Raw genomic sequence first — 22,915 nt, forward strand, 5'->3', positions numbered from 1 at the left:
GCCAGGTGTTCAGGCCCTTCTTGTACCACACACTGCCCTCTAAAATTACACTATCCCATTTGCACCTCTCTTTTCCACTTGAATATAATTCTCCTTGGAGATAGAGATTTAGTCTTATTTTAAGACTTAAGCAGTGCCTGGTATATAGTAGATGCTCGGCTCAATGACTTAAAAAGATTAAGTGAGTAATTACAACTACATTGAACCTTATTGATAGATTGTCTTTATAATTCTGTCACTCCTATTTGCCCATTATTTCATTGTGGTCAACTTTTGGGTTAGCTGCTCTAAATTCTTTTACTGCAAAAGGAGAGAGACTATAAACAAATCTAAGTAAACAAGAAAAGAAATAATTTCTTGGCCAAAGAAACGAGATCCCAGTTTTAATGAATTTGTTCAACAAGCACTTGCTCGGTGTTCGTATGTGCCAGATATTGACTAGATCCTGAGAATACAGAAATACATCGGAAGTAAACCCCATCCATTGAGTGACAGGCAGTGAACTAATAATTGTATCAATGTGGTAAGTGGCTGAACTGTGGCTGAAGGTGGAGTGTCTGGGTTGCAGGTTCTGAGATGGACAGTAGAGTGCAGGAGCTTCTTACACTCTGATCTTGTCTCAATGGAAGCCCTAGCCAACTCTAAAGGCAAGTCCTAAAGACAACATGATCCTTCAGAGTTGTTACCAGTAGTATGAAGGACTTGGGCCCTTCCTCACCCTTCATGTGGCTGGGGACACCTTGGGAAGGTATGACCTGGGAGATGTTCTTACCTGAGACAGTTCCTGCAGAGGGCCTGTCTGCTGGGGGCTCACCCTGCAGCTGGGGCAAGAAGGGCTCCTGAGGGGAACTGATCAGCTCATCCCAGCATCCGCCTCATATTAAGTGGTCATTATTATATTAGAGATACAATAAAGCAATATAAGAATCATGATGAGAAAGAGCTTTATCGCACCTCTAAAATGTCAAAAGGAGAGACATTGACATCTGAATCTTGAAATCCAGTTTGGATTGTTTGGGGGCATGGGGGTGGTGGGCACTCCAGACAAAGGGATTAAATGTGTCCTGCTACATGGGGACAAGGCATTAAAACTAGTTTTCCTATTCGAGGGTTCACTCAGAAATGAAAAAGATGGTACTACCACCACCTGAGCGTGTGCACTAGGCACAGAGGTGCACTATGCCATTTTCTGCTCTAAACAACTTGGCAAAGAACGTAGTATCCCGACAATGTTCTGACAATGCTGGATCTTGACAGGGTCCAAAACACAACCAAATAAAAACCCCCAAAAGCACAAAACAAAACAGATACTGTCATATATTTACAGATGACAACACTAAGGTTAAGAGAGACCTATCCATATGTCCCACAGTCACATAGCTAGTAAATGGTGAAGACGAGGTTTCACAGAGGTTTACTTGGCTCCAATGTACATGCTTTTCAACCACCATGTAGCCTCCATTGTCCTAACCTTAGTTTTTAGTACTATTACCTGTTTTGTGATTTATTTTTAAGGAATGACTGATTTTGATAAAATTTTGAACAATACTCAAAAACATCAAGAGATTCTTAGTTTCTACCAGTACATTCATCTACAACCCTGGGTAAACAGTGACCAAAAAAGTGGCTGTATTATTTTACGCTCTTCAACAAAATGTTTTATGTGGATGTGAGTTAGAAAGATGTACAACTGCAGTGAGGAGGTATATAGTTTATAGATTCACTAGAATATTCCACTCTAAGAATACAAATCTCATTATTTGAGTTATTTAATCTTGGAAAGCTACTCTTCATCACTAACAACAGAGCACACAGCAGGATGAGGATGTTTGATGAAAAACTGGGTTGGAACATCAAACCATATTGCTGCTCTGGCTTAATAGTCCTCAATGCTTTTCCATGTTCTATAGCAGTGGTATCCAAAGAGGTACAGGTAGCCCAGGAGTTTCTCAAGACAACCCACTATGATAAGAAAAAATAAGTTTATTTTTCAGTTTTATCCTTTGATATTTATTTTTTAGTATTCTTTATAATGTACATGATACATTAATACTATACTATGTATTAGAGATTCATGCTCAAAACAGTTTGACACATGATCAAAAAAACTGGGGATGAGGGGCGCCTGGATGGCTCAGTCAGTTAAGCATCTGCCTTGGGCTCAGGTCATGATCAGAGTCCTGGGATCAAGCACCGTGTCAGGGCTCCCTGCTCTGCTTCTCCCCCTGCCTCTGCCCCCCTCCTGCTCATGCTCTCTCTCTACCTCTCTCTCTCAAATAAATAAAATCTTTAAAAAAAATTGGAGATGAAATTATGACCATGCTACAACATGAATGAAGCTTGAAGACGTGATGCTAAGTGAAATAAGCAGACACGAAAGAACAATTAGTATACGATTCCACTTACTTGAGGTACCTAGCGTGGTCAGAGTTATAGAGGCAGAAAGTGGAATAATGTTGGCCAGAAGCTGAGGAACAGGAGAGTGGGGGTTAGTGTTCGATGAGTACAGAGTTCCAGTTTGGGAAGATGAAAGAATTCTGGAGGTGGATGGCGGCGATTGTGGATGTGGATGTACTTAACGCAGCCGAGCTGTACACCTAAGAACAGTGAAGAGGTACATTGATGTTATGTACAACACTAAAAAATAAAGGTTGGAGATCCCAGGTTATAACAATGGATATAAGGCCTCCATCTTTTCATGACCCCATCTTTTCATGCTCATCTCTGTGGACAGTTTTTCTTTGGATGGTATGCCTTGCTACATGCTGTTTCTTTGGCCTAGAGTGTTCTCCTTCACTCTGTTTCCTTTATAAACCCCAAATCATCTTTTCAAGTCAATCCTTCTAAGTCATACACACAAAATACGTTTGTCTCACATCCTTTATACATTTCTCCCATTTACATGCCAGTATCTCTTTTACTTGATTGAACTTCTCAGGGACAGGACCACTTATATCTTCAAGACTTGGAAAAGCCTGGCCAGTACTCAATGATCATATTCGTTGAGTACATGAGTGTGTAAATGAATAAAGACTAAACAGTAAGTAGGTGGCATAGTGGTTGTGCAGTGGACATCCTGGATGGCTAGAAGGCCCTTCCCTTCGGTGCATTCCTTTGAAGCCAGGTCTTGATCACTTTACTTACTTCAGGGTCACAGCTCCTGGATATGGATTTAACCCAGGTGATATTTAATCCAGACAAAAATTAACCAATGTTTATCTCATCTCATAATCCTCTTCTCTAAGTTGTGTTTTGTTGGGTCACCCTTACAGTCCCACCCTCGTTAGCAAGGGCATACAGAAGTCACATCTCCTTCATGATGGAGGACCTACAGGTTCTTCCTTGGAACGCAGTCTCACATGCTTATGACCAGATATGGATAAGGAAATTAAATTACTTTTGGTCTGGGCAAATGAAAGAGTCTAAGCAGTGATTCTCTCTTTTTCTTTGTTAGCCAGTCTATACATCCAAAAATAGAAGTCCTGTACTTAAAAATAGTTTAGAGTGCTGACCAGAGTTTGATTTGCTTGCGAATGCCACACCAATGAGACACTTAGGACTGTCATTATGTTACAGTAGTGCTACAGGTTTTTAAATATTCCAATCTTAACCAAACATTTAAAAAATACTACGATTATAATCTCACAGGGTGCTCTTGTTTCATTATTCTGAGCATTTCTGTGTAGAGTGAAATATTAAATTAAGATGGGAAATTAGATTTATTTTAATGAAGTAATTCTTGGAAAACAAAGTCAATATTTCCCTGACAAAATCAAAGCTTCATTATATTGTAGTTGCAAATAAATTTTTTTATGTACTTGATTTTTCAAATGTGGAGTATAATCAACATAAAACTATAATTAAATTTTTTTCAGTGAATCATTAATCAAATAAGATTTTGGATTGGGATAAACCTATCAGGAAAGCTCAAGCCTCGTATAATTTTTGCTATATGTTATTATAAGTATGTACAAATTCACAGTGACAACAATAATTATACCAAACAAAACACTCAGGCCACAATTTGATCTTCTTTCAAAATACTCTCCTCCATGTTTATGCTTGTGTTCAACCCTGGTGACTTTTCTGTCCTCAGACTACGTCATGTATAACAAGAGCCTGTTCACATACTCACTGTACATACTGTGTGCACATACACTGCACATTTATGTATACCATATACATATATACGTGCACATGGCTCACTGTGCTGTGTGTGATGTTTGGAACCCATAGCCTATAATAATTAAATTGAACTAAAAGAGTCTGTTTCACTTGGTTGTGAGGAAAGCCAACCCTGTTTCTCATTTGTCTAAAATCCATAAAAAAGGGAGAGTGGTGTACTCCTATATTTAGGTCGGCATAAAGTTTTTGGTGGTAAAAAGAGGGGAAAAAAGCAATCACACTGATAATTTGTCCACAAATTACCTTAAATTTGTCTTTACCCTGAATTCTTGTATGATTAGCCAACCGATTTTTTTTTTAAGGATTTTATTTATTTATTTGACAGAGATAGAGACAGTCAGCGAGAGAGGGAACACAAGCAGGGGGAGTGGGAGAGGAAGAAGCAGGCTCATAGCGGAGGAGCCTGATGTGGGGCTCGATCCCACAACGCCTGGATCACGCCCTGAGCCGAAGGCAGACGCTTAACCGCTGTGCCACCCAGGCGCCCCAGCCAACCGATTTTTTTAAGAGAAGACAATGATGCTTCTCCCACTCCCACCCCATGACTTACTTCTCTCTAGAATTCTGCTCAAAAATCACCTTATTAATGAGGCCTCCTGTGACTTCTCTCTATACTAGTAGCTACTACCCACAGCTGCTTTATTTTCTTCCATAGTGCCTTATCACTATCTGGCATGCTAGATATTTCTTTATTAATCAGTCTATTGTTTCTCTTCCATCACTTAAAATAGAAGTTTCATAAGAGCTGAGGGTTTTCTCTTTTTTCCCTGTTATACTGCCAGCATCTAGAACAGGATTTCTCAACATTGGCTCTACTAATATTTTGGTAGGATAATTCTTTGTTGGAAAGGTACTGCCCAGTACGCTGTAGTATTAGCAGCACCCTTTACCTCTACCCACCAGAAGCCGGTCACATCCCGACTATCCCCCCAACTGCGGCAGCCAGAAATGACTCCAGATAGTGCCAAATCTCTCTGGGGGTGAGGGATGGGGGGAGAGGAGCAAAACTGCTGGTTGAGAACTACTGATCTGGAACAATTCAGGGCACAAGTGGATAAAACCAATATTTCTCATCAAGCCAAAATTCTGCATTTTCAACAACAGAACAATTACAACAGAAAAATTGAATACAGTGAAGACTTTACAAGTAAAGTTCCCTTTCTATTCAGGGCTTAAAATTTGTCCTCTTTCACTCATCTTCTCCTGCTAAAGACTTTGTACAAAGACAGTTCCAGGAAGTACCCATTTATTTAGTTCCTAATTGTTCTGGCTACGTGGCGCTGCTCACTGAGGAGCCTGTAAATTCAAACCAATGCCACTTAAGTATTTTTCAAGCCAGGTAAGCTTTGTTTCATTCCTTTTAGAAACCCACTCCTTTGCTTTCTGTAGCAATTAGCGGTCAGTGGAAATAAATCACATGCCCTCCAAATGAGAATAAAATATTTCCCTGCCCCAATGTTTGAGCTTTCAAATTCTGAGCAGTGGAGGGTCTGCTCTTTCACGTTTTCGCTTAATACTTCACTGGCTCCTCTCCAAAACCTGCCTGACATGCAATTATTTTCAACCTATTTCACAGAAGGCCTGCTCTATTCATCTTCCTGTGGGTCAGATTTCCATTGAAACTGATAAAAGATTTTACTGTGTGAAACTTAAGTCAGTAGGGTTCAATGCAGTGCTAAGCCAAGGTTTTTTTGGTTTATGGGGGCTGACATGAAATATGGTACAGAGAGGGATGAAAGAACATCCATAATCATATCTGGGGGGTTGGTAATGATCTGTCTGGAATAAAACCCTAGATAGAATTATGGGTGGTGTTTACACTGTATGGGGAGGAAGGGGGCTGGCCAGGAGGGGGTGACAGTCAGAAGATCTGAACTCAATTTATGACTCTGGTACTTAAGATAAAAGACTTTCTTCTTCAGAAATTAGTTCCCTTTTCTATATAATGAGATAGAACTGGATAGACTTTATCACCTTGTCTCCCCTACCTGCTTTCCCCCATTTTTCCCTATTTCTTTAAATGCTATCGTTACCCTGTTAACAGTCAGAAATCTGAAAGTCAGCTTTGACTTTTCTTCTCCTTTGCCCCATACACTGATTGTGCACCTGGTTTACCTCCTAAATTTCTCTTCATCTCTTCAATCCTCTCTACCCTTCTGGCAACCAGACTAAGTGTAACTGCCTCCATCTCTCCCCCACAGCTAGACCTGTCTAGGTTCAAGACCACTTCACTGACCCCCTGCCTTCAGCCTTGCTCCCCACCCTCTTCCCCAAAATCTGGTTCTACTGAGGCCAAAATGATCTTGCAAAGAGAATCTGATCTTAGAATCAGGAGAATTAGAAATTCCAGATTCCTTAATTAGACCTTTGAGATCTGTCTCCTGATAAATTTTCTAGACTCATCGCCTCATCACATTCTCTGATGTTTTCCCTTCAGTCACGCTAAGCTTTTTTCAAATCTTCTTTTGCTGCTAGCCTTTGGACATACTACTCCCTTTGCTCAGGACACTTTCCTTTCGTCCTTTCCTTTCTGATTTCATTTGTGCCACTTCTCTGGCAGGCCTGACTCTAGACTGTGCTACACTCAGTACAGGGCACAGTTTATTGTGATCATATTTGTACACAAGTTTTTAAATATTGGTTTTTAAAATTACAATGTGATTTGTTTGCGCAATCTTTCTAGGCTAGTTTTCTCTTAAATCTTTTACAGTTGTCACATTCAACTCCTAATATAGCAGCAATATTTTGGCAATGTAACTTTATCAAATCATTTCAAAGCATTAAAGCAGTTTCATGGAAACACACATACTCTTACTCTCATATTTCATCATCTTATCCTTGTGTTCTCCATAGTCATGTGACTTAGCAGGTTGCTCAGCGAATAAGCGTTGGATGGTGTATGAGTGCCTGCCTAGTCTGGTCTTGGGGGTAAGGGAGGCAGGTGAGGGCTGGTGTTAAGTGTTTGGGGACAACCCTAAACTTGGTATATGAAAATATTAGCTCCAACTCCTCTTTATTAAGAGATAAGTAAGATTTTAATTATAGAAATCAAAATCCATGATTATTTATTTCTAGTCATCGATAAATAATATCAGCTAGGAACCTTAATCCAAATAAATAAGCACCTAGGGTTTTAAGAGTAACAACTTGTGTATTTTAGCAGGACATATATCTTATTTTAGTCATCTTCTTGCTCTTTCAACTTTCCTGAGAAGCACACCATTTTCAGCGAATTTCTCAGAAACAATCATTTGCATTGATGATTTAGCTTCAGGGTAAATGGGAAAGAATCTGATTTTTAAAATCCGAGGGTCTGTATTATGCCAAGCATCATGCGAGGGCTATATCCCCACCTCATTTGAATTCAGCCTAGGTAATGAGAGGGCACGTTTGGTCTGGTCCTGAACTGTGTCGAAATCCTTGCCATATTGTGCTTTTTCCGAGAGCAGGTCCAGAGCAAAGGAAGGGAATTTCCTGATGGATGTTTAATCTCCCCTCCCACCTCTGGAACATTTCCAAGAGGAAAAAAAAAAAAAAAAAAAGAGGAAAAGCAGGTGCAGCCACTCAGAACCAGATATAGAAAAATGGCAAGTAAATCATGGTCATAAAAATAATGACTGGTGTTTTTTGAGAGGTTTCAGTGTGTCAGACACTGAGTTAAGCAATTTGGATGCTTTATCTCAATTCTCACAACTGCCCAGCAGTAAGTAGTGGTTAAAATGCAGGTTTAGGAGCCAGACCGGCTCAGGTTTGAAGCCACTTACTGTGGTGTGAGCTTGGGCGTTTCCCTCTGTGTGTTTCAGCTTCCTCATGTGTAAATAAGAGGAAGGGAACTGAAAAATCTACCTTGTAGTGTTTCTGTGAGGGTTGAAGAGCTAATACAAGACAAGCTCAATATTTAGTACAAAGTGAATACTCAAAACAATGTTAGCCCGTATTACCATTACCATACCATCACTACTGCAGATGAAGCAATTTTGTGAGGCCCACTGACTTGGCCAAGGTCACTCAAGCTGGTGGATGGCAGGGTCAGTACTGAACTGTATGTCTGCCCGTCCAGCACCATTCCACCACACATCACACAATGCACCTTGATCTCAACATAAGCGGTCAGGTGGCAGAGGATGGGGAGCCCAGGCTTCAGCGCTAAGCACATTTGGTTCAAACCCCAGCACTTCCGCCTACTCTATGTACATCTAATGGAACATTATTCAGCCTTAAAAAGGAAGAAAATTCTGACATTTGCTACAACACAGAGGAAACTTGAAAACATTACGCTAAGTGCAATAACCCACTTACATGAGGCACGGAGAGTAGCCAAATTCATAGAGGCAAAGAGGAGAGCGGTGGTCGCCAGAGGCTGGAGGGAGGAGAAAATGGGGAGCTGGTGTTTAATGAGTGTGCAGTCTGGGAAGATGAGAAAGTTCTGGAGGTGGATGATGGTGATGGTTGCACAACAACGTGAATGGACATAATGCTGCCGAACTAGACTCTTAAAAATGGTTAACATGGTAAATTTTGTGTTATGTACATGTTATCAAAATAAAAAAAATAGACAAAAATATGTCCTTCTGCAAGAGGAAAACATTATTATTAAAATCACTGAGAAAAAAAGAGTCTTAAGAGCAGCTGCTGCTTCTCAAGTCATATTTTTGATGTTTTATGTTAATTCCACCAAGAAGTCACTTTAGTCTTTATATTTTATAAGAGTGAGAAGGGATGCATGACTATTTTTATCCACAACATATGTTCCTATCTGAATTGGCAGGTAAGTATTAATCAATGTAGTATTCTAACAATACTGTCAGAGGAGAAATAATATTGTTGTGACACCAAGAGAACATTTTTATTATACACATTACCTTGAAATAACATTTTTGCCGGGAAATGTGATGCAGCGTACATGTGATGCATGAGAGAAGCAGCCCAGCTAGAGGACATTCGTCATGTGTGCCGCACAGCCCGGCAGCCTGCGCGATACAAGGATATAATTAACTATGAAGGTCATTCCATCACCAGGATCATATTTGGAACAAAGATGTATTCAGTTATCCTATTTACTCTATTTATGCTTCAACTCCTCGTTTTTATAAGCTTTCCTTTCTATGTGATTTTTAAAACTTTCGTAAGGCCTTTTTTTTTTTTAAAGAAAGTCTTTTTTTTTGAGTTGCCTTGCATTCCAAACCCAAATCAAAACCATTGTGAATTTTGAAACATGACTTGCTTCTGACATCGAAACTTTTTTCCTTTCTTTTTTTCCCAATTACTATAATAAATATTAGATTTGGGGGGAAATTTTTGATATACTCAGAAGGCCTCCCGTATATCTGTCTGTTCTATCTGCATGCGCTTTACTCTTTCATTACATTCATACTTAAATGAAGTTCTATTTTATTCTTGCGTTTGTTCTGTCTCAGTAAAATACAGGCTCTGGTTACTCACCTTTGTCTCCCAGCCTGGAGTTACATCAGACCCTCTTGGGGAGGAATAGCGGGTGTCTGGTCTTTGCTCTAAGCCCCTCCAAGCCCTTGGTTTTTCTCTAGGCCCAACAGTGAATATTTGCCTGTCCCTGCTCCTTCCAGAGAGCTCTCAGCTGAGATTTCTTTTTTTTTTTTAATTTTTTATTATGTTATGTTAGTCACCACACAGTACATCCTTAGTTTTTGATGTAGTGTTTTATGATTCATTGTTTGCGGGTAACACCCAGTGCTCCATGCAATACGTGCCCTCCTTAATAGCCATCACTGGCCTATCCCAGTTACCCAACTCCCTCCCCTCTGAATCCCTCAGTTTGTTTCCCAGAGTCCAAAGTCTCTCGTGGTTCATTCCCTTCTGTTTACCCCCCTTCATTCTTCCCTTCCTTCTCCTACCGATCTCCTTGCTATTTATGTTCCATAAATGAGTGAAACCGTATGATAATTGTCTTTCTCTGCTTGACTTATTTCACTTAGCATAATCTCCTCCAGTCCCATCCATGTTGACGCAAATGCTGGGTAATCGCTCTTTCTGACGGTTGAGTAATATTCCATTGTATATGTGGACCACATCCTCTTTAACCATTCCTCTGTTGAAGGGCATCTCGGCTGCTTCCACAGTTTTTAGCTGAGATTTCTAAACTTCCAAGCAGGATCTTTTTATATGCTGAATGTTTTCATCAGGAGTTTGGAGAGAGGAGGTCTCTACAATGGCTTCTTTCGTATCTTGTCTTCTACTCTCCTGAGATGTTTGGTTCCTATTTTTATTTAACTGGAATTCTTACTGAGGTACCATTTTCGGAGTGATGACAAGCGTGGCTACTTTCCAAGTTCTCCTTTACTTGAAATCAATGGTCTTTTGCCCTAAAATAGAAATAACGAGGGGGCCAAGATCAAAGTCTTTTTCTCTCAGAACTCTTTACACATTATTGCAACGTCTTCCAGCATCTTATGGTTCACATAAGAGATTTAATTCAAGTCCTAGTCTCTTCCTAATGTTTCATCCAAGAAGCGTGTAAGAGTTTCTCTTTATCCTTGCAGTTTAGAAATTTCTCCGGAGTATGTTTAGGTGTGCTCCTCTTTATGTGTTTCCCTTTTGATGTGAAAAGCAATTTAATATCTTAGGACTAGAAAATTTTGTCAGTTTCAAGGGTTACACTTTATATTTGTTTATTTCTCTCCACCAGTTTAGGGGTCCTTCTTAGATTAATCTTCCATATGATGCCTATTCCCCTCTTCATTTCCATCCTACTCTTTTCTACATTTCAAGCTTTCATTTGGGACCCTTTGTTCTCTGAGCAAGGTACATCTTTTAGAATTATTTTTAATGAGGACATTTTGGTGGCAAACTAAGATCTTGTTTTTCTGAAATATGTTTATTTACCATCATTTTTGAGAAACGTTTGCTAAGCATATAGTTCTAGGCTGTCAGTTTGTTTCTCTCAGCCCTTTGAAGGTATTATTCAACTATCCTCTGGCTCTGTCATTGCTGTTGTGAAGGCCGCCATGAGTCTAATCGTTATCCCTCTTTAGGTATGTGTCCTTTTTTACTGCCTGTTCTTAAGATCTTCTATTCATTCTCATTGCATTGAAGTTTCAAACACTACGTGTAGGTATAATTTTCTGATTTGTTCTACCTTATTTAGAATTCATTGTAATTTCTGATTCCAAGAATTAATGTCTTTTAAAAATTCTGAAAAGTCCTTAGCAATTGGTACTTCAGTTATTGCCTCTCCCTTACATTCTCTATTTTACTCTGTGAAACTCCAGTTAAGCGTTTGTTAGACGCTCCCGTTCAATTCTCAGCGCCCCCTTTGCTGTGTTACATATTGTACATCACATCACCTCTCTCTGTTATATTCTCTATAACATCTTTGGCTTGATTCATTAATTCTGTTTTGTATAATTTAATATTTTACCCTTTCATTGAGGTTTTTGTTCCACTGAGTTTTAAAACTTTCATTATGAATTTTATTTTTCATAATTACATTTCACTCTTTTAAAATCTACTTGCTTATTTTTTTGAAGTTTTTTTTTTAATTATTGTTATGCTAGTCACCATACAGTACTGCATTAGTTTTTGTTGTAGTGTTCCGTGCTTCATTGTTTCTGTATAATACCCAGTGCTCATTGCAATGAGTACTTGGTCATTTTTATAGCTTTCCTGTTTTTTGCTTATAATTTCAAACCATTTTTTGTTTCTTTAGACCTATTAAAAATGCTTTTTAAAAATGCATCTCTAATAACTCCAATATCTTAAGCTTTGTGGGTATAACTGTGCTATTTTCTCCCCCTGTATCTGACTCATAGTATCTTGTTTCTTTGTGTGTTTTAGGATTTTTTTGCTTGTGATCTCATATTCCTTGCAAAATATCTGTGGAAATTAGGTGAGACCTGAGTTGAAGTTTATTCAGTTTCATTGTTTTGTTCTTAATTTTCTTTCTTGTATTTTCTTTTGATTTACTATATTCTCCCCCCCTTTTAAGTTCTTATTTAGATTCTTAAATCATTCATTTACAGTCTTGCTCCTTTTCTTTTACATGAATTTAAGGCTACACATTTTCTCCATCAATGCTTTAGCTACATTACACATGCATGTAATATTTTTCTTGTCTTTTGAAATAAATATCTTCTATTTATTTTTATGATTTTCTTCTATGGCCCATCAGTTACTTAGGAGCTTTTTATTTAATTCCAAAACAAATAGGACTTAAATTTTTTTTTGGTTATTTATTTCTAACGTAATTGCTTTATTGTGGTCATGGTTCTTAAGTACTGAGTCTTTGAAATTTATGGCCTAGCATATGGTATATTTTCATAAAGTCTGTGTATGTCCTTAAAAAGAATGTGTACCCCTGAAACAAATAATACATTATATGTTAATTAATTGAGCTTAAGTTAAAAAAAAAGAATGTGAAATCTCTAATTATTGAGCACACATTTTTTTCTATCCTAACTGGCCTGTTACTGAAATGTGTTTATGAAGCCATTACTACAGACGATCTGTCAAACTCTTTGTGCAACTCTTTTACCTCATGCATCACGTTTTGAAACCGTGTTATTCAGTACACACAAAATTAAAATGTTCATGTCAGGAAGATACAATCAGGAAGAACAATTCATCATTATATAGTGCTCACTTTTATTTTTGCCTTCAAGTTTATTTTGTCAGATATACAAAGAGCTTCACCATCTTTCTTTTAATTAGTATGGGTTTGTAACTTTTTTTACTTTAACTTTCATACTCTCTGTGTTTATTTTCTCTCTCTTGTAAACAACACATAGCTGCATGGTTTTGTTTTTTTTTTAAACCCAATTTGTTATTCTGGTTGTTTGATTCACTACGATTACTCATATATTTGGCTCTACTATCTTGTATTTGTTCCTTTCTTTCTGTTTTCTCTTTTCTTCTTTTGAATTGCTTTTTTTTTCTCATTACATTTTTGCATCTATGGGTTTTGAAAATTTACATGCTGTTTCCGTGATTTTTTTTTTTAAAGATTTTATTTATTCATTCGACAGAGAGAGAGACAGCGAGAGAGGGAACCCAAGCAGGAGGAGTGGGAGAGGAAGAAGCAGGCTCCCAGCGGAGGAGCCTGATGTGGGGCTCGATCCCATAACGCCAGGATCACGCCCTGAGCCGAAGGCAGACGCTTAACAACTGAGCCACCCAGGCGCCCCTGTTTCCATGATTTTAATGGATGGTCTTAAAATTTTAACATGCATGCTTAATTGAAAGCATCTACATTTTGTCAATACTTTTATCTGTTTTGCAACACTAGGAAGACGTTTAAATGTTTAAAATACTAAGCACCACAGTCTCTGCCAAGCTGCCCACCCCTCCAATTTGCTTACCTCCTCTCCCTCTACCACCCAACCCACCTGTCCAGCCTACTTCAGCCACACTGGCCTCCTTCCTGATCCTTGAACAGGCCATACACACCCTCATCTGAAAATTCCCCACTGGCTGGTTGCTCTGCTGAAAACTACATACCCAAGATAACTGCATGACTGTCTCTCACCTTTTAAACCCACTTCACTTGAGACCTTCCCCCACTATCTTATTTAAAATTGCATAACTTTTGGGTTTCTGGGTGGCTCAGTCAGTTAAGTGTCTGCCATCAGCCAAGGTCATGATCTCAGAGTCTTGGTATCAAGCCCCACATCAGGCTGCCTGCTTAGTGGGAAGTCTACTTCTCCGTCTCCCTCTGCCCCTCCACCCTGCTCATGCTCTCTCTCTCAAATAAATAAATAAATAAATAAAATCTTTAAAGAAATAAAAAATAAAATGAAATTGCAACCCTTCTGAGCACTTCTTAGCAGCCCTCGTTGCCTTGCTTTTCTCCATACCACTTACCACCTTTTAGTACACTAAATAAATTCGTATACTAAATAACGAGAATTTAAGCTCCATGAGGAAAGGGATTTGTTTTTTAGTGTTTTTTAAACTGCTGTATCCCAGGCCCTATGACACTTTGAGGCTCATAATAGGCTCTTAATTATTATTAAATATTCAGTGAATCCAAACCCCAAATTCAGATGAGAGCCGACCAGTGTCCCCAAGTTAGTGGGGAATCCTGCCCATCCTGCTTTTTTTTTTTTTCCAATCACCACCAGAACCATGGCTGAGACAGATGATTTCTATTGAGGTCTCTCCCTTTGAGGATTATTTGTACTAGTTCACCTTTTCCTGAGTGTGTCTCTTTTCTGCTCCTGACTATACGCTGTTTCTCTAATCAGGCTCCGTGCTGTTCAGAGACGTTGCCCAGATCCCAGTTCCACATGTCCTGCCTCTTCATCACTGACATACAAGTTATCTTCCTAGTCCACCAGCATCTGTAGATGCCTCCAGGTGATCTGGTGGTTTTAGCCTTGCTGAACCCCCAGGACTATGCTTAAAGTTTGCTCCTGCCCTCAGAAGATTTCTTACACATTTTTGAAGGCTTATCCATTATTTTTAAATGAATTTTAAATTTAATTTTTAAAAGAATTTTTAAACTTAATTTTAAATGAATCCTTAAGTGTTTTATCTGGCATTTTCCAAAGTCTCTGAATCTCCATTGGGCAAGCTGGGATTGCCTTTTTGTGATCTGTGAAATGGCATAGCCTGCCTTTCTTCCATAATCTTCTATTTCTTCTCTTCATTAGCTTATTTTTAATGTTTATGTCATTGAAAACTTTTGTCCAACCCTACACCCACCTTCCAAGTGTGATTTTTCTGGCCCATATTAGAAACCAAAACACTGAACAAAGGCTAAAAAGTAGATTGAAGGAAAACATCCAACAGACAATCCTGTGTTTGTTTCGTTAGCGAAGCTTAAGCTGTCAGCAAGAGCAGCAGTTATTTTTCCTGCCATGGAAAATTTTGAACCTACTGCCTTAACCCTGTTGGTTCAGTTACATTTGCAGAACATCCTGAAAAAGCTGCAGCAGGAGATGGCAAGGTGAAAATAGCAACTTGCTGAGCTTCCTGGCGCAAGATGAAAAAAGGAGCTCTGCTTCCTTGTAACCACAAGAGGAGAACAACTCAATAGAACCAAGCTAAGCCTGCTGTTCGGGGAGACAGTGCTTTGGGAGCTATCCTCAGTGATCTCCTTGCTTGCTGCAAGTAGAAAACTCTCCCTTCTTGAAAGCAACCTTGGTCAGGTCTTATGAGTTAAGCTCACCAAGTGACGAACTCCTTGTGTTGGGTTATAAAGCACAGGCAAACTTGAACTGGTAGTCTGGGAAGATTTGCTGAGGAACACTAAAAGGTGGAAGGGGTCTTACAAGCATGTAGTTCAGTGTTCTTAAAAAGGGCAGTCTAAACCCGGGCAACATGATCTTTTAGGGATTAGCATATGTGGGGATATTAGTTTCCTATTGTGGCCATAACAAATCACCACAAATTTAATGGCTTAAAATAACACGAATGCATTATCTCACAGTTTCCTTCAGTCAAAAGTCCAGAGTGGCCGAGTCGAAAGTGACTTAGAGTCTCACAGGCTGAGATCAAGGTGTGGGTAGAGTTGCACTCCTTTCTAGAGGTTTGAGGGGAAAATCCATCCCCCACTCTTTCAGATTGTTGGTACCTATTTCTTTGCTGGCTATCAGCCAAAAGTTGTTCTCAGCTTCCAAAGGCCACCTGTATTCCTCGGCTCTTAGGCCCCCTCCTCCATCTTCAAAACTAGCAATGGTGGGTCAAGTCCCTTTCACTTTAACTTCTCTTGTGTTCTCTTCTGCTTTTAAGAAATAAGGTGGTTGGATTGGGTCCACACAGAAAATGCAAGATATCTCTCCATCTCAGGTTCTGTAAACTTAATCACATCCACAAAGTCCCCTTTACCATGGAAGGTAACCTGTCATTTACAGGTTCTGAGGATTAGAATGTGGACCTCCCTTGGGGGACCATTACCCTGTCTACTACAATGGGCAAGAATCCAGATTATAGAAACCAGGAGAAAGCATATCAATAGCAGAAGGGTAAGTCAGGTCCGCTAATATCCAGCGATGTTTTCCAAAGCCCAGAGGTCTCTCCAAGCAGAAGTACAACAGGAGATTAGCAAGATTCAGAGAGAATGGCAGGGAGATTAGCAGTCAGACAAATGGCTGGGACTCAAGTAGGCAGGATTTGGTGTTAGTAGAATGCCCTTAGCCTAACGGCCATTAGTAGTCTTTCAGGTACCACCCTCAACTTTATATGGGCTGGTGTGCTTTCCTTCTCTGGAATGGCAAAGAACTCTGTGAAAGAGGAAGGCCTGGGGCACCAGTTTCATCACCTGCTAAAGCTATCTCTTGGGCTTCACTTTGAGGATGGAAGTAGTTGGCATTTTCAATGCAACTGGCACTCTCAGCCTATTTAGATTATAGACCACCAGCAGAATATCTTCTTTAGGTTTTTTGTTTTCTTCTATCTCTCCTTATAGATTGACTAGCTGTGGTCTGAGTTCATATCTCATTTGTACAATTATGCCAAAAATAGCAAGAAATAATCAGTACATGCCAACATATTACTTTTTTCTACTTTTTCCTCTAATTACATGCCTTGGTATGCAGAGAGATAGATTTACCAAATATTTTGCGGTTGAATAGTGATGATTACCCACTCTCCAGATGGCAAAATGTCTTCCTAATATCCTTCCTACCCTATTAGGCCGGTTTTGTATTTTAGGTTACGTTACTTACAGCACTCATATTTCAAGATAAGAAATCCCTATCAGATAGGAAGTCACTTTCCTAAAAGCAATAGAAAAATATGCCTTAGCACATAGAAATTTATGTACCGCAGGCAAAAAGCCTAGGAGTAGGAAGACTCTTCATATCTTTCCACACCATCATCCATTGTGCATAGGTCTTAACCCCCGTGGTGATCACGCCATGGTCCCAGCATAGCTACTGCACCTTTGGGACTCACATCCACATCCCAGACAGGAAAAAGAAGGCAAGAACCATGAGGTGTACAGGATGAAAGGAAAGGTAGCCCAGCCAACTTTTCCTTGTGCCAAGTCCTAAGAACCCCTCTCAGAGATTTCTGCTTACATCTCATCGGCCATAAGTACACCATAAATTGAAAAAGAATCTAACAAGTAAGCATTTTTATCTATTCAGGGTTCAATTTATGAAAGACAAATAGGAGATTAGCTATGGCAGTGCCTGACAAGTATTCTGCTATTATAAAGACTAAAGATGTGTGTGTGTGTGTGTGTGTGTGTGTGTATCTTAAAAAAAGATAGCCACTAAAAACTGTTACAGTTGAAAAGGCAATTTGCCAAAGAATATCCATATGAGTCTATTAGTACAAAACAAAAACCGAAAAAAGCAAAACTATCTGCTGTATGTATGTTTGTATGTACATGGAAATATTTGAGGAAAGTTATACCCTAAACAGGAATATAGCTAATAATACAGTGAAAATTATATTACAGATAATAAATGGGGATTACATTTAATAATTATAGCAAACATATACACAATATCTACTATATTGAATATTGCCAGGCACTGTTGTATCGAGCAAACATTAATTCATTTTATCTTCATAATCACTTTATATGGTTTTATTAATGTTACCCTTAATTTACAGATAAGGAAGTTGACAGAAAAAGAGTTGAATAACTGCCCAAGGCCACAGATCTAATAAATATTAGAGGTGCAGTTTAAACCCAGAAAGTCTAGTCCATAGTCTGGGCACTTAATCCCTACAATATGTATTATTTTATCATACAAAGAAATAAACCAATTACCTCTCTTTAAAATCCATCCCAAAGGGGCATCTGGGTGGCTCAATCAGACAAGTGTCTGCCTTTGGCTCAGGTCATGATCTCAGGGTCCTGGGATCGAGCCCCACATTGGGCTCTATGCTCAGTGGGGAATCTGCTTCTCCCTCTGCCTCTTTCTCTGCCCCTCCCCTGGCTCATACTCTCTCTCTCAAATAAATAAATACAACCTTTACAAAATTAAAAACATAAAATCCTCCCTAAAGCAGCAGTGACAGTAGCAACAGCAACAAAGCAGAAAGGGCGTACATGAACTCAATGCTTGGGCTATCACTGCAGATTGTCTTCAGACATCCCCAACTATGTTCCTACCTTTGGGTTCCTTTTCATCTCCCTAAAAACCAAGGTTCTCCCCATACATACACCCAATCCAGGGAAGTTGCTCAGGTTTCCAAACCCTAGTTTGATTCTCACTTTGCCCCAAGAACAGCACCCTTATTTTTTCTCTACTTCCTCTCTTGTCTCAACATGGCTGTCCCTATACCTCAGAATCGTGCCTTTTTCTTGGCAAGTTGATAAGTATAAGACAATGGGATAGTTGTTTGCCCAAGGTGGTGGAAAAGTCTGTGTAGAGAATGTAGAGAGTGTAGAGAAATGAGAGAGTGTAGAGAAATGTAGAGAATGTAGAGAGTGTAGAGAAATGAAACCTAGCATTCCCATGTCTATAGAAATAACTAATACTTAGGTTGTTTTGAAGAGCCCAAGGAGCTATGATGGTTTTCATTCCTATTCTACAGATGAGGAAGCTGAGCCGCCATGAGAATAACTAACTTGTCCGCTATATTCTTGTTGCTAAGAGTGGCAGAGCTGATACCAAGTCTGATTATTCTTTCCCCAAACTGCAGCCACCTCCTTTTTATATAAACTTTCTCTGTCAGGAATTTCCACATATGTTACCAATGAAATCTGTGGCTAGAATAGTGACAATTGATGACCACTGCCAGAAAAATGAAGCTTGAGGGTGAAAGAAATAGAGGATAGGAAAGGCATGCCATTTACACGCAACCGTTTGCATGCACAGCGACGTATTTTTTTTTTTAATTTTATTTATTTATTTGAGAGAGAGAGAGCGTGAGCAGGGGTTGGGAGGGGAAGCTCCCCACTGAGCAGGGAGCCTGACGTGGGGCTTGATCTCAGGACCCCAGGATCATGACCTGAGCCAAAGGCAGGTGCTTAACTGACTGAGCCACCCAGGCGCCCCCTCAGTGGCATATTTTGATTAAAACCATCTAAATAGCCTTTGGGCCTGTCTCACTTTACTTCTGACATAGTCTCGCAGTTTTTGCTAACTGCTAGAAAATATTCATTTCTAAAGCTTTATTTTTCCTTCTTTCCTAATTACTTAGCTCCTCTGTTGCTGTACCTAGAAAGAAAAGGTTATTATAGCTGACTGCTGATTTGGGTGATCTACGTTGGTAATAGTCATGTGTTACAAATAGTTTTATAAAACATAGTATAACTAAAAGATGCAAGTTTTAAAGGTAGAGAAGTATCTTATAAAAATAAAACTTGTGCCTACAGTGCATTGTGGAGAGTTTGTTGGTTTAAGAAAGGCAAATATAGAAAGCGTTTAGAGATCGGACCATGAAATGATGCAAGCCAGGCCTTTGTTTCTGCAATAAACTTGAGTCGAAAGAGCAAACAAAGGTATCTCATAAGGTTGCTCAACTTCAAATTCTCTGCGAAGATTTTTATACCTGAAGGGGGAAGTTCCTGAGGATGAATATCTTGACTGACACTTCATTTCCACCACTGGGGCCCCTAACTTGTTCTGAACAAGTTGTGAAGCCACTTTAGAAAATCTAAGCAGTTTTTTAATCGATAAAATCTGATGTTGGACATTTAAAGTGCAGTTAACTGGAAAATCTATGAAATAGGTTGAATTGATATAAAATTGAGTCCTGGAATTCAGAAGTAAAAGGAAGCTGAGAATGTATTTTAGGGATATTTCTTTGCCAACGCTTAGGAAAGACTCCTTTCTCCTTGGTAGGCCCCCAAATCATTGTGTAGATTATTTTATAAGGCACAAAAGGTTTAGAACTTGGAAAAGCAGAAATCAGTCAAAACAGTTTCTCAACAGGGTCCCTTTTATTTTCAAGGTGTTAGGTAATAGCTGGATACTATCCGAACTGGTTGGTTAGCTCTCTACTAGTGAGGTTTCTTTCTATGAGCTAATTCATATATCCCAGGAGAAAAGAACCCCCATCGCTGCCCCCTCTGCCCTGTCAAGGAGGCTCACAAAGGTCAAGTTGTGTAGACAACCTTCTCACTACATCTCTCCTCCTCAGAGACCTGCCTTCCTCTTTTAGAGCCAAAATAATTCATAGGAAAGACGCCTTACTGTACTTCTCCTTTCAAATTTGGGGTGCTAAGAGTTAGGCTTCTTCTGTTTTCCAATAAAAATATTAGCAAGCCTCCAAAAATTCTCATAACATAACTCAAGGTATGAAAGCTTCAGACCACCTCATGCATTCCTTCTCTCTCCTTGTAGATTTTCTCTTCTTACAGGACTTATGTAAATTATTTCTTTGGCACCAAATGTCCCAAGCCTTGTAAAACTCTGTGCTCTCAGATGCCATTTGTCACACACATCTTCTTTCCTGATGAAGGAAGAATAATTACTGGGCAAACGGTCTGTAAGCACATTCACCTGCAAGTCAGGACTGCTTAAAGACCCATCCAGGGCACCTTCCAAACTAACACTGGAAACATCTTCACAGCATCCTCCATACATGTGGGATTATGGAGCCTCTGCCTGAGCTCCTGGGATGAGGGGGCCAGGGAGAGAGAAGAGCTCATTACTTCTGAAGTGTCTCTCCACACTCTAGGAGCAGTCTCTTTACGTTGAGCCATGACATTGAACCCTCTACTATAATGATTCTCCAGTTGTCGTAGCCTTGTTTCTGGAGTCAGCCAAGAGAATATCCTCCCTTTATTTCCATTTCCATACATGTGACCTGTGTACTTTTTTTTTTTCCCATACAGACTCTTTATAAGCCCTTTTATAAAGCTCTACATTGTCAGGAGGTTGTGTCAGCACTGAAGATGTCTCACGTATCAGTTACTAGAATCACATTAGCTTTAGAGGAAATATAATTACTTCTGCGACGGGAGACACTAAGATGAATATGAAGTTTGTGATGACTTCAAGCTTGAAGAAAATTCATTTAAACGCACACACGGACACTGCCCTACTATCTATCACTGCTCTGATTTCATCTGAGACCTAGTCTGTGGCTTCCAAAATTTTACATTGCTGTGGGAAGCTCATTCTTGAAGACATTTAGCTTTTTCACATTATGCTTTACATAAAACCTTGGCTGTATGTGAGGCTTCCCATTTATCTCAAAATCTCCTCAGCACTGTGATTTTTTTAAATTGAAAATTTCCATTTGGCAGTTCAAGAATTTTGAAATAACAAGATATGCATGATATTGAAGATGGGCCATGAAAAATCCTAGTTGACGTGTATCCTAGTCGACACTTCCTCACTCCTCATGGATTCGGATCGTGAGCTGAAATAAAAATCCCACACGTGCAATTGTTTTCCATTTCATGGAAGCTTTCATATTACTCACTGAGAATGAGGGGCAATTATTTTTTTTTAATTTAAATTCAATTAGTCAACTTTTGTACATCATTAGTTCCAGGTGTAGTGTTCGATAATTCATCAGTTGCGTGTAACAGCCAATACTCATTACATCACATACCCTCCTTAATGCTCATCACCCGGTTACCCCATCCCCCACCCACCTCCCCTCCAGCAACCCTCAGTTTGTTTCCTACAATTAAGAGTCTCTCATGGTTTTACTCTGTCTCTGATGACTTCCCATTCAATTTTCCCTCCCTTCCCCTACGATCCTCTGTGCTGTTTCTGATGTTCCACATATGAGTGAAGAAGGGCAACTGTTTTTAATAATAGGGGCAAAATGGGAAGGCCTTCCACTTACTAATTAAAAATCATCCCTTGATTTAAAAGCAAATTTATCCAGAAGTTCTGAACTGATTTTAATACATTTTATCTCCAGCCTGAAGAGCAGGTTTATAGCTTAATATAGTAACAATGGGATAGTTTAAAGACAAGCCACGAAAATCAAGTGTCATTCAACTGACTTGCCAGGAGTATCTATTCTCATGTCCCTTGTAGTTTCATAGGATTCCAGCCTTAGGGCAAACTAGTACACATTTCTTCCTAAGAACATACTCTGAAGGGGCGCCTGGGTGGCGCAGTCCTTAAGCGTCTGCCTTCGGCTCAGGGCGTGATCCTGGCGATCTGGGATCGAGCCCCACATCAGGCTCCTCCGCTATGAGCCTGCTTCTTCCTCTCCCACTCCCCCTGCTTGTGTTCCCTCTCTCGCTGGCTGTCTCTATCTCTGTCAAATAGATAAATAAAATCTTTAAAAAAAAAAAAAAGAACATACTCTGAAGACACTCTATGCCTTTTTCCTTGCTAATAGCAATCCCACAGTGTTTGTAACAATGGAACTGTAGTAATGATGGAACAAGAAACTGCAACAGAATGTCTCATTTGTACATACATGTTTTTATTTAACAGAAAAGATGACTCCACAGGCCGGGGGTTCTGCCACTGAGACCCTAACTCAGGAAGAGCATCAGATGCAGAGAATGATGGCAAAACGTTCAAAAATCATCAAGGAGCTGATACAGACGGAAAAAGACTACCTCAATGATCTCGAGCTGTGCATTAGGGAAGTGGTTCAGCCCTTGAGAAATAAACAGGTAAATGCAACTCAGAGGGTCCTCGCCCTAAATAAGATCACCAACACCATGAAATCAAATCATCCAAGTAGTGATATCTGCCACAGTGAGGGTGGAGGGATGGGACCTTTTCCTTGAGTCCCAGGTTTGGGGTGATGGAAGTAGCATCAGATTCATATTTCCTGTGTCAGCAGAGGGACACCCAGAGTCCCTCCATTTGGCCAAGAAAACTGTATTCCAGAATATGGCGAAAAGGAAGTTCACAGTTTCTGCCACTTCGAA

General features: G+C 39.6%; 1 protein-coding gene across 1 annotated transcript in view; it reads left to right on the plus strand.

The window, feature by feature from the left end:
• The window catches only part of ARHGEF38 (Rho guanine nucleotide exchange factor 38), a 118,558-nt gene that overhangs the window by 9,913 nt on the left and 85,730 nt on the right, over positions 1-22,915 (plus strand). Inside the window, exon 2 of the mRNA XM_026499115.3 lies at positions 22,470-22,654. Within this exon, the coding sequence (XP_026354900.1) occupies positions 22,470-22,654 (185 nt within the window). The remainder of the gene's footprint in view (positions 1-22,469; positions 22,655-22,915) is intronic.

The sequence above is a fragment of the Ursus arctos genome, unplaced genomic scaffold (assembly GCF_023065955.2).
Source record: "Ursus arctos isolate Adak ecotype North America unplaced genomic scaffold, UrsArc2.0 scaffold_11, whole genome shotgun sequence".
Taxonomy (NCBI): domain Eukaryota; kingdom Metazoa; phylum Chordata; class Mammalia; order Carnivora; family Ursidae; genus Ursus; species Ursus arctos.